At 36.6% G+C, this 12,726-nt stretch overlaps 1 protein-coding gene across 14 annotated transcripts in view; it reads left to right on the top strand.

Moving 5' to 3' along the window:
- The first annotated feature begins 966 nt into the window (after nt 1–966).
- dtna (dystrobrevin, alpha) overlaps nt 967–12,726 on the top strand; it is a 201,165-nt gene continuing 189,405 nt past the window's right edge. For all 14 annotated transcript variants that reach the window (XM_060823522.1, XM_060823546.1, XM_060823517.1 and 11 more), the window contains exon 1: nt 967–1,112. In XM_060823522.1, the coding sequence (XP_060679505.1) occupies nt 1,096–1,112 (17 nt within the window). In that variant the 5' untranslated portion in view covers nt 967–1,095. The remainder of the gene's footprint in view (nt 1,113–12,726) is intronic.

Genomic DNA, 12,726 nt, shown 5'->3' with positions numbered 1-12,726 from the left:
GAAATATTTCTCCCGAATAGTTCACTCCTCTTTTTCTCCCTTATCTAAAAAGGATTTGCAACTCATACTGACAGTTTGGGATACTGTCAGTTTGTGTTTATGCTGCTTGATATTGTGCGTTGGCCTCGAGGCAGTAGTTGTGAGATAGAAAGTGAACAATGTAATCCAACAGTGTATTCAGCTGAAATGATACAGTATACTGCACCTGTCTAGACTTCCTCAGATTAAGCTTCATTTGTTATAAGTTTGGAACTGTTGTTTAATTTTGTTGTCAAAGAACATTACTATTTTTGTTAAAAACTCTGAAATTTCTCATTGAAATCAGAAGTAGAACCTTTAATATCCTTGGTGAAAATTTTGCCTTCTATCCTGAATGTGGTTCACTTGAAACTGGAAATGACATTCATCCCTTAAGAAGGAATTTCTTCATTTGTCATTTGTTTAAAGAGTTGTTGGAGTAAACACACTTGGTGAAAACTATGAATCCATGTGGTCATATGAATTACTCAAAAATCTGTCTTTAAAGGCACAGTGATTGTGTTTTGAGACACTGCTGTTCTATAGCACATGGAGAGCTGATAAGATTACTTTCAGATAAGTTTTATTTACAGTCCAGAGCTTGACAATTCTGCTAAGCTTCCAGAGATATCATTCATCAATACTTTACTATTCAGCCATATTTAAAAATGAACATTCGTTTAGTGAAACATTCAAAGAGCGTAAGAATTGGATAAGGAAAACATATTGGCCCATCATCTACTAATTATTTAAACCAAACTGATTTATATTACTTTTATGCTAGATTTGGCATGAAGCCAGAAAATAAGCAAGTCTAGTGATCAAAAGCATTTGATTGGTGAACTGCATGAAGGCATCTGCCAGCGAAACTCCATAGGAATGCAGGGTTGGATGGTTTAGAGTTAAAGATAGAGACTGTGTGCACATAGTCTCTTGAGCCAGGTTCTAAATTCAGCAGTCTGTTCAGTTTTCTAACAGGCTGTTATCAAAAGTGCCTTCTCTCAGCATTAAAACCAAAACTTCTTGTTGAAATATTTTTAAGACTTTATATTCAACGAGACTGCATGTGAAGACAGAATGGTGTACACAACAGAGTAAGTTTGTGTTTAAAGCTTACTTGTTTTTGATGGGTTTGTTTATACTTTTGTTGCTTTGTGTTTATCTGGCATTTAAATTTTCTACATTCAAAGAGTTAATTAAAAGTATTATGAATCCTGTTTTGCACCTCCTTTTGTGTGAATCTTAAATGGAATTGTTCTGTGTACAAGTTTTTGATGAAACATATTTTCCCCCTGTGCTGCATATGTTCTTAAATGGAAATTCCCTCTGCTTTACTCTTTTAGAAGTATAGCATAATGACTATAAATGGTATTTTTAAACTTAGCTTCACCAATAGATTACTGTTAACAGAATGAGAACCCAAAATTATATTCTATGCCACATTTGTACTGTATTTTTAAACATCTAATTATTATGGTCAAGGTAAATAAACATGCCTTGCCAACTGATTGATATTTAGTAAAACAAGTTTTCTTTTATTTGATTTTATGTGCCTTTTTAGAAGTCCGTGCAAAGTACGTTTATGGACAAGCATGTGCTACAAAAACTACGGTGGGGGGTGGTGGGGGAAGTTTTAAGCTCCTTGTGATTGACGGTAGAGGGTTGGGAGCTGTTAAAAATAAAGAGTGATGTAATGCAAGCCCCATACACTACAGACTTGTTTGTCACCATTTAAACAGTAGTGGGTTGCCTGGTGTGCCTGTGGGCCACTCCTAAAAAGTGGAGCAACTCTGTAACATCAAATTCATGCAATACAGTTGGAACCTGGTTTAAATTTGATAATGACCAGGCAGATGCGGAAATGCTGGCAACAAAATAGAATTGAAACCAGTTGGATCAATCATGTAAGTGTTTTCATAACAATGTTTGTGAGCCAAAAGGAGCAGGAATGCTCTCCTTGGTTCCTTAAAGACATCTGCTACAATTGGCTTGATAAAAATAATGGAAACTAAGATTTATGCCACACAAATGCCAGGCAATGTCATCTCCAAGAATGGCGGGACTAATTAGTCCCTTGGTGTTGATTATTTCCATTGATGAATCCTCCACCAGCAACATGCTGCAAATCACCATAATCTAGAAACCTAACTGGAACAGTTGCAAAAGAACTGTAGTTACAACGGTATGTGAGATTCTTAATATTGTGTTGAGTTACTCTTGACTCCCCAAAGCCTTCCCACTACTCATAACGTAAAAATTAAGTCTGTGATAGAATAATCTCCACTTCCCGACTGGATGTCGTATCAACACTTGAGAACCTCAACAGCATTCAGAATAAAACAAGTTGCACTACAACAACACAAAGTTTCTTTAACCAGCACCTCTAGAGACTGGCAACCTCTACCACTCTTGAAGGACAGGTGTGGCAGATGGATGGAACTGCCACTAGCTCCAAGTCATATATGTCCCTGACTTGGAAATATATTACCATTTCAGTGGTTCATGAGGGAGTCACCATTATCTTGTTAGGGACAATTAGGGATGGACAGTAAATGCTGGCATTTGTGATAGGGGTTCATGGCGCTTATTTTGGATGTGTAATGACTACTTGCAAGTTGAATGTTTTATTAAGCAAATTCAACAATTCTTACTGAATCATTCATAAACTTGTGCTCGTCCAACAATCAGCTGCCTGTATCCCAACTCACATTAAGTCCTGTTCAACTGTCACCCATATATGAACTGACCTACCTTGGTTCCAGTTAAGCAATGCCTCAATTTTAAAACTCTCATCTTTGTTTTCATTCAATCTATAGCTTCAATCTGCCATCCCTTAGGGAGATGGTGCTATTGTGGCAATATTAATGGACGATTAATCTATGGGCTAAGACAGTACTCTGACAGCTTCCACAAAACAGCTGATGAAGTTTAAACTCAATTAACTTAAAATTTATTTTAACTGATTGGTGTAATTCGGTCTGAATTAACTTACAACTCCATTTTATGCCACACTTCTTTTACGTGATCTTTCAGGCTTCTGTTTAGCTCTTTAAAATGATATTGCCTTCTTTTGATGAGCGTGGTCATGGAAACTAGTAGTAGTAGTAGTAGTAAACCATTTGGCCCTTCCAGTCTGCACTGCCATTCAACATGATTATGGCTGATCTGTTATCTTGTTCTCCCCAGGTGCCTTGATACCATTAAAATTAGAAATTTATATATCTCTTTTTGAATATATTTAAAGAATTGGCCTCCACAGTCTTCTATAGCAGAGAATTCCACAGATTTGCTATCTTTTTGAGTGAATATTTCCTCATCATATCATCAACCCAATACCCTGAAACTATGTCACCTGGTTCTAGACTCCCCAATCCAGTGAAAATATCCTCACAGTATCTAGTATGTTCAACCCTGATAGAATTTTATACATTTCTATAAAATCCTTTCTCATCCTTCTCACCTCTAGTGAATACAGGCCCAATTGAACCAATCTCTCCTCATAGCATAGGTCTGTCATCCCCAGTGTCAGCCTAGTTAACCTCAGTTGCACTCCCTCTATATCACACACATCCTCTTTTAAGTGAGAAGACCAAACTGTGTGCAACACTTCAGGTGCAGTCTCACCAAGACTCTGTATAACTGAAGTATGAGACCCCTACTTATGGTTGTTCTGCTCCTTAAGAATCATATTCTTGAGAGTTACCTTCCAGATTTTGTTTTCTAATAATTGTAACCAGTCTTTCATTTCATCACTTTCTAAGCTTATTCCTGATTTATTCCCACATGTGCCCACACAGGACACAGGGTGTTTAATTTGCTCCACTTGGCATCTTGTCATGTGCTCCTGGTCTCAGGAGTAGGGCCTTAAGTGGTGAGCAGCAAAGTGTAGGTGAATTTGTTAATGGGAATGTTGCCTGAATGTGGAGGAGAAAACAGACAGAATACAGGTGTCCCTCTGTTCCAAGACATGCCATGGATGCCCAAACCCGCGGATAGTAGCAAACCCTATCATTTAAATGGGAAACTTACCTCCCTGTCAGGCACCTGAAATGATTTCTGGCAAGTTCCATGTAATATTTTTGGGCCATGGTAAACCGCGGGAACCAAATCCACAGATAGGGGGATTCCACTGTATTTAATGCACGTCTAGGAGCAGAGCTGGAGAACTTGGTTAAGCTTGTTTGGGTCCTAAAGGGAAGAAATAATCAAATACAAACTCAAACTTTTGGGTTTTAGGGTGTTTTCTCCTTTTTCTTGCTGAAACTGCAACAGACCTCAACAGACATGCTGCATTTCAACTGAGAGGAAATCAATTATGAAAAATTCTCCGGGGAAAGAGTAAACTACTTACTTATCTCAAAGAAGTTTTCTCATGGTTTAATACTTCCATTTCCAAATACCAAGGTTCTCTCTTTCTTCTAATTATTGGAAAGCTGGAATGTGAAACTAATATTTGAATTTTTCAAACACTTTTTGCTACCAATCTACTAATAAACAAATCCAAGTTTAGTAATATTTTATGAGTTTCAACAACAGAAAAACAATTATTACAGTAAAATGAAACATTCTCAGATTAAAACAAATAGTTGCTACGAAGTCATTCACAAATAATGAATAAATATAATCATAATCTAATATATATAGTTTGAAAATCAAACCAAGAAACAGACAACTGTCTGAAATTCTACTCTTCAAATATTGTCAGCATATTTCAAATGTTCTTGATGCTTTCTGATTCCTTCAACTGTGGACTGTTGCATTTGTGCTTTCTACCTATATCATTTAGCAACAATGGCAACAAAGGAATTAAGAGCAGAAGTAGGCCATTCAGCCCATCGAGCTTGCTCTGTCATTTAATAAGATCACGACTGATTTCATTGTGGTCTAAGCTCTTTATTCCTGAGTGCCTCCTATCACCCTTGAGGTCTTTGTCAAAAATCTATCCAACTAAGTTTGAATAAATTCTATAACCAAGCCACAACTTATTTTTGGGAAGAGTATTGTCAAACCAACTAACCCTCTGACAAAAAAACTTCTCAACTCCATCTTGAAAAGGAGTTGTTTTGTTAAACTAGTTCTAATGTCTCCTGCAAGAAAGCATTGTCATGATACCCATATTATCAAATTTCTGCAGGACTTGAATGTTTCAGTAAAATCAACTTTCATTTCTCAAAACTCCAGTAACCCAACATTTCAACCTTTGTTCAAGATGTTTCCTTCAGCCTATGAATGAATTGAGTGAAACTGCTCTGAACTGCTTCTAACACATTTAAGTCAGTTCTTCAATAACACGATGGTTGTGTTCTTGTGCAGAACCGCCTTATAGAAAAATAGTGCTTTAGAAACTGCGCTTAAAGTGTTGGGGATGTAATCGAGTTATAGTGAACACACGTTTTAAAAGTTTGTGCTGTTGAAAGTGTCCCCAATTTATCAATTGTGTTACAGCAAATTCACATTAATAAAATGCGAGTTATAACAGAACGACCTGTATAGGTATTTTCTCAACATCTTGTTCAGAGATATTATTACACACTTTTGGAGCAATTGGGACATGAACTGGGATCCTATGGCTCAGGTAGGGACACTGCCACTGCACCACAAGAGTCCCCAGAAGATTAGCCTGGGGTCCTGAATTACTAGTCCAGTGACACTATCGTTATCATATTAAATATATATAGATAAATGCGAGGTAAGTTGGAAAGTTGATTATTATCTGATTGGTGAAAGAGAAGAAATGGGGGAGGTGCAACAAAACCTGGGTGTCCTTGTATAACAATCGCTGAGAATAAAGCTGCAGGTGCAGCATTTGGTGAAGAAAACAAATGGTCTATTGGCTTTCATAGTGAGGGGATTTGACTACAGGTGCAAGGACATCTTGCTGCAATTGTATAGGGCTTTGATGAGACCACACACAGATTATTGTGTGCAGTTTTGCCCTCCCTGTTTGAAGAAGGATGTTCTGGCTATGGAGCCCGTGCAACAAAGGCTGACTGGACTGATTCTTGGAATCGCAGGATTGATGTATGGAGATATACTGCACTGGTTAGGACTATATTCCCTGGAGTTTAGAATAATGAGGGGGAATCTCACACAAACCTAAAAATTCTAACAGGAGTCACTAGGGTAAATTCAGGAATGATATTCCCAATGACTGGTGTGTCCAGAACCAGGGACAGCAGTCTAAGAATGCAGGTATATTTAGACCTGAGATGAGGAGATATTTCTTCACCCAGAGAGTGGTGAACCTGTGGAATTATCTGCCACACAAAACAGTTGAAGCCAAACCACTGAATGTTTTCAAGAAGGAGATAGGTATAGTTCTCAAGATTGGTGGGATCAAAGGGTATGGGGTGAAAGTGAGAATGTACTACTAAGTTGGACGATCAGCATTGATCATAATGAATGGCAAAGCAGGTTTGAAGGGCCAAATGGTTTACTTCTCTTCCCATTTTTGAGACTGCTACCTACTTAGCAAGTGTTAGGGAAGCTCTTATTTCAGATTGCCAACATCCTCAGTACTTTATTCGCAGATATGTTCAATCAACCTATTCAGACATATGCCTCGGCCAGGTGGTACTTGAACCCAGAGCCTCGGGCTCAGAGGTAGGGTCAATACCACAGTGCCACACAGCCTTCACTGACACATTTATATCCTTACTCAAATAAGTAGGCTAATGCTGTACGCTGTAATACTGCTGATGTGATCTCACCAAGGGCCTGTATAACTGCAATAAAGCTTTGCTACTTTTATGTTCTATTGCCTTTGCTATAAACACCAAACTCCATTTGTTTTCCTAATCATTTTATAATATCTGACTTGTGTACCAGGATATCCAGATGTGTCTCTAGCACTGACCTTAGCAGTCTCCCTCTATTTAAACTGTACACTGATTTTCTGTCTATTTATATAACATTTATGGTGAGTTTTATTAACAGTAAATGTAAAAGAAGCCAATTTAAAGAGTACAAAGTAAGTTTGTCAAGAAAGAAAAAAAATACTCAAAATATTAGCCTGGCATGACACACTCTGTGGAAAGGGAAACTGAGTTGAGATTTCAGGTCGATGATACTTAATCAGAACAGTTAAAGCCATCGACCTAAAACCTGAACACGATATCTCTCCACTCTCTCTCCAGATGCTGCCAGACCTGCTAAACATTTCTAGTATACTCTGTTTTTATTTCAGATTTCCAGTATTGCAGAAAAGTAAAATTTCAAATTAAAATGTGGAAAACTGAAGTCAGAGCACAAAGGATTTATTTCAACTTGATAATTTAACTATTAATTATCCCCAAGGAGAAATATAATCAGAGCTGATCATTCCAGTTCTTAATTTTAGATCTTAATCCTGGAAGTTTTCTTTCCTTTCTCTTCTGAAAATGTGGCTTGCACTTAGATAAGGTCTAATGTGTGTCAACAACCCTCTCAAGTAGCTTTACCCAAAATGTGAAAATTATATAATTACTGTTTGGGGTCTTACTGAGTGAAGTGGTCAAAGCAAGCTAGTTTTAAATTTCAATTATAGCAAAAAGCAAGCAATATTGGATTGATTGTTCATTATACATTCCTCATTATTTTCAACACAAAAATATTGAGATCAATTATGCAATTCCAATTTCTGTATTGGCCTACACCATATTTAATCCAATTGCTAACACAAATGGACTAGGAGCATTCTACATGGTGCACAGTAACTCACTGCCTAAACTTTCTGTCAAAAAAATATTGCATGGGTACAAAAATACTTGAGGTTAAACACGTCCACTTACTTTTGGTTGGGAAATGAAATACTTCTGTTTGCTTTCTTATTGCATGCATCATTAGCATGCTATGCTGCAACCCAGTCTTCTGAATCTGCTCAATGCAATTATCATTGTTTGAATTGCCTTGGGAACTGAGGCAATGACATATTTTAAGGAAGCTTTTTGTGTTTCTGGATAGAAAAACATTGGGATCGTCAAGAAAGATTGTTCATCAGGGAAAGTGGAAAAAATTGCTAACTATAAGTTATAACTTATATAATTATAAATAACACATTACCTGAAAGTGTAATTTTATGTTTGTCTGAGTTCCTTTAAAATCACATTGAACAAAGAAATTGGAAAAGGCTTTTACAGTGACTCAAATGAGTATATCTAATATTTGAACATATCTAGGTCCATGATTGTTGATTTTTATTAGTTGGCATCGTCTACTGTAACCATATACTGTATTGTTCAAGGCTACAATCTTATGGCACTATGCAAAGAAAACCCAAGAGTTAGAAAATAAGAAAGAAGCAGGATATATGTCTCATCAAATCTGCTTTGCCATTCTACAAGTTCACAGCTGATCTGTTCTGGGTTTCAACTCCTTCTTCATGCCAGTTCCTCGTCGTCCTCAACTCCTCAATATTTCAAAACTATATTACACATATATTCTATAAATATATATCTAGTTCAAGATTTCATGACCTGGGTAAAACATCTTCTCAACACCTACCCTGTCAAGCCCCTCAAAATCTTGTATGTTTCAATACAATCACCCCTCATTCTTATAAATTCTAATGGATGACAGTTCAAATAGTTTTGGTAAGTCAACTGCTTCATCCCAGGAATGAATGAACCTCTTTTTAACTGTCTCCTATCCAGTCTCTCTTTTCTTAAATACATTGACCAAACCTGGTCTTTGCAGCCTGAAAAAGAGCTATTAATCCTGACTTTCTGTCTTCTGTGTGTTAAGCAGTCCTCAATCCATGCTAGTATATTACAACCAATACCATAAGCTCCCATCTTAAGCAGTAACCTGTGGTGTGGCATCTTATTGAACGTCTGCTGGAAATTCAAATACACTACAGCTACCAATTTCCTTTTACCAGCTCTGCTTGATATATCCTCAAAGAACTTGAGTAAATTCTTTAAATATGCAAATTATTGACTTGTACTGCCTGTCATTTCCCTGTTCCCCTTTATCAGTTCTCCAGTCACATCCCTCAAGGGCCCCAAAATTACTTTTGCTACTCTCTCTTTATATACCTGTAGAAGCCCTTGCTGTTTGTCTTTATATTTCTTGTCAATTTATTTTCATAAATCAATTTTCTTCATGTTTATTAGGTTTTTGGTCATCCACGGCTGGTCCCTAAAACATTCCCAAGCTTTTGGCCTACCACTAGTTTGCACTGCTTTGTATGCCTTAATTTTTTATTAGATGCTGTTCTTATCACTTTTGTTAACCATGGGTAGATCATCTTTTTATCTAGTCCTACCTTTTGACTGGAATAAATTTTGGTTTTGAGTGATCTAATGTGTGCTTGTTCATCCACTGATTCTTAGCTTATTCTATTTTCCAGGCCTGCTTTAGACAAGCCTTTCTTCATACCTCTGTAATTGCCCTTATTTAAATTGTGGACACTGGTTTGAGATCTGAGTTGCACTGTCTCAAACTGAGTTTGGGATTCTACCACATTGTGATCATGACCCTTTAGAAGATCCATAACACTGAGATCTCTTTTTAAACCTATCTCAGTACACACTTCTAAGTATAACATAACTTGTTCTTAGGGAAGTTCTGCAATATATTGTGAAGAAACATTCCCTGATGCAGCTGACAAATTCATCTTTCGTATTACATTTGCCCATCTGATATGTCCAATTAATATGCAGATCAAAATTGCCTATGATAATGTAGTGTTCTTCTTACCTGCCTCCATTATTTCTCAATTTATACTTTCTCCATAGTGAGTCAGCTCTTCAGGGGCATACAGACCATTCCAATTTGTGACTTCTTTCTCTTGCTATTCCTTAGTTCCACTCAAACTGATTCCACATTACGATCTTTTGTATCAATATCATTACTCACCACCACACTGATACTTTCCATTATTTACAATGCTATCCTACCTTTACCTTTTTGAATTTTGGACCATTAAATACTTTTGATTATTGAGTTTCCTATCTGGTGTCCTTACAACCATGTCTCCATAATAGCTATCTAGTCATATTTACATATTTCTATTTGTGCTGTCAACTCATGTATCTTGTTACAACTGCTGCATGCATTCTATAAAAAGCCTTCAGCTTTGAACTTTTACCAGGGTTACTTCATCTAGTTCTAACTTCAATTTCACTCTTCTAGTCATATTTCCTACCCCTTTTGGTCACTTGATTAGCATTAACCCCCTCACTACCTGCACCTCTGCTTTCTCAGAGGGCTTTTGAGACATGATTATTCAGTATCCCCGTGGCTGATTCTTAATTAGGAAGCCATGGTGTGAGGAACTGGTGCTGGACTGGGGTGGACAAAGTTAAAAATCACACAACACCGGGCTATAGTCCAACAGGTTTATTTGGAAGCACTAGCTTTCAGAGCACTCCTCCTTCATCAGGTAGCTATGGAGCAAGATCATAAGACACAGAATTTATAGCAAAAAATTACAGTATCATGCAACTGAAATGATATATTGAACAAACTTAGATCACCATTTAAAGAAGAGAATTCAAAACATTCATGAAACTCAAGAGAAACAAAAAAAAAGCCTAGTCCCTGATTGAAACTCCATTTTCTTTTTGCCTTTTCCCCAAAACCTTCAATTCCCTTCCTAATTAAGTTAAAAATTACACAACACCAAATTATAGTCCAACAGGTTTATTTGGAAGCACTAGCTTTCAGAGCACTGCTCCTTCATCAGGTAGTTGTGGAGCCGGACTATCAAACACAGAATTTATAGCAAAAGATTACACTGTCTTTTAGATGGGTTGCATTAATATGTAAATCCTAGAACTTCTTTTAAACCAGGTTCTCAAGATAACTTAAGGTTTTATAAAAAAGGGTGACATCTCAGCTCAGACAATGCGTTAAAGGTGAGAGGTTAGAGTCTGTCTGTAGCCCGATCTTGAGTCAGACTAATTCTATTTCCAAAGTATACACATGCTCTCTCTCTCTCTCTCTCTCTGTCTCATGCGCGCACGCACACACACACACACAAATCTATGGGGTTAATTTGCAATTGCAGATATATTCTATTTTGCACAAAATGTGCACAATCTGCAGGCAGTCAATCCATGTAATATTTTATAAATTCATACTTTGGAAATAGGAACAGTCTGACTCAAGATTGGGATACAGATAGACTTGAACCTCACACCTTTAATGCGTTGTTTGAACTGAGATGACACTTTTTTTATGAAACCTTAAGTTATCGCGAGAATGTGACTGTAAAGAAGTTCTGGGATTTACATATTATTAAACGAAATCTGCAACCCATTCTAAAAGACAGTGTAATCTTTTGCTATAAATTCTGTGTTTGATGGTCCTGCTCCACAACTACCTGATGAAGGAGCAGTGCTCCGAAAGCTAGCACTTCCAAATAAACCTGTTGGACTACAATTTGGTGTTGTGTAATTTTTAACTTAATTAGGAAGGAAATTGAAGGTTTTGGGGAAAAGACAAAAAAAAATGGAGTTTTAATCAGGGACTAGGCGTTTTTTTTTGTTTCTTTTGAGTTTCATGAATGTTTTGAATTCTTTTCTTTAAATGGTGACAGCAGAGTCCTTGAATATTTTTGAGGCAGATTCTTGTAAAGGAAGGGATTGAAAGGTTGTAAGGTGTCAGCAGGAATGTGGATATGAGGTTGCAAGAGATTAGCCATGATCTTATGGAATGGTAGAGACGCTGATTGGAATATTCCTGCTCCTAATTCATATATTGGTTCACTCGTAAAAATAAATAAATTTCTATTCAGTCACCACATCAAAGACAACTTCATTTTTACTATTTTTCAAGGTCTGCAAAGTCATCTCAAATCTACAAAAATCTGGCCCCATGTTTAATACACTGTGACAGACATGGGTATTTCTGCTCCTCTGTACAAGTAGTTGGATTCCATACTCATGAAACTTCCAGCTGCACTGTCCTCTTACTTTAAGTGCTCTTACCTTAATATCCGCATTCTTTGTTTGAAGCTGCTGGATAAGTCAAGAATTTTGAGCACAGAAATTTTGATTATCAAAAGTAGACTCTCATATATAACTTCCTATTTATTCCCAAACATTGGAACGAGGCAGAACTTGTGTTTGTCAGTTTGTTAATGCTGAACAATTTATATATTGTTTGTGGTTATTTGTGAGGGCTCTATCTTGCTATTAAAAAGATTTTTTTTTCCTCTCCTGGTTATCATCACAGTTGAAGCTTGAGATGTAATATATTATTCAGAAGTAAAAACTTTGTTAAAACAGAAAAAAACAAAAATCCATCAAGGTGAGCAGTTTTAGTCCAGGAAGTTGTCATCACCAGAAAATAAAGCTTAGCCACACCCAACATTTCAAAGTATAAAAGATTGCTCAAAGAAGAAGCGTTCAAAATGATTGGATATCTAATTTCCATTGGCCTACTGCTCCAAATTTTGTTGAAATTAGTGTGTTGTTGGAATAGGCATTTTGTAACTGAAAGGGGATTTAGAGTAGAACTATGTAACAAAATGGTCAGTATGAATGATGTTTAAAGGCTAGAAATAAAATAAAATCAGGAAATTGATTATTCTTCAATACTTGGACTGTTGTTACTTTCTTACTTTGAAAGTATCCCTGTACTTTATTCTTCTTATTTAATTACATACTAAATTAAAAATCGTTATATCATTTTGGCTCAGAGATTCTGTCTTTGTGACAGCCTTTTAGAAGAAAGGTTAGTCTTGATGAAGTGTGCCCAGACATTGGAAGAAGAATTAATTAT

The sequence above is a fragment of the Hemiscyllium ocellatum genome, chromosome 4 (assembly GCF_020745735.1).
Source record: "Hemiscyllium ocellatum isolate sHemOce1 chromosome 4, sHemOce1.pat.X.cur, whole genome shotgun sequence".
NCBI classification, from domain to species: Eukaryota; Metazoa; Chordata; class Chondrichthyes; order Orectolobiformes; family Hemiscylliidae; genus Hemiscyllium; species Hemiscyllium ocellatum.
This window is presented reverse-complemented; position numbering and strand designations above follow the sequence as displayed.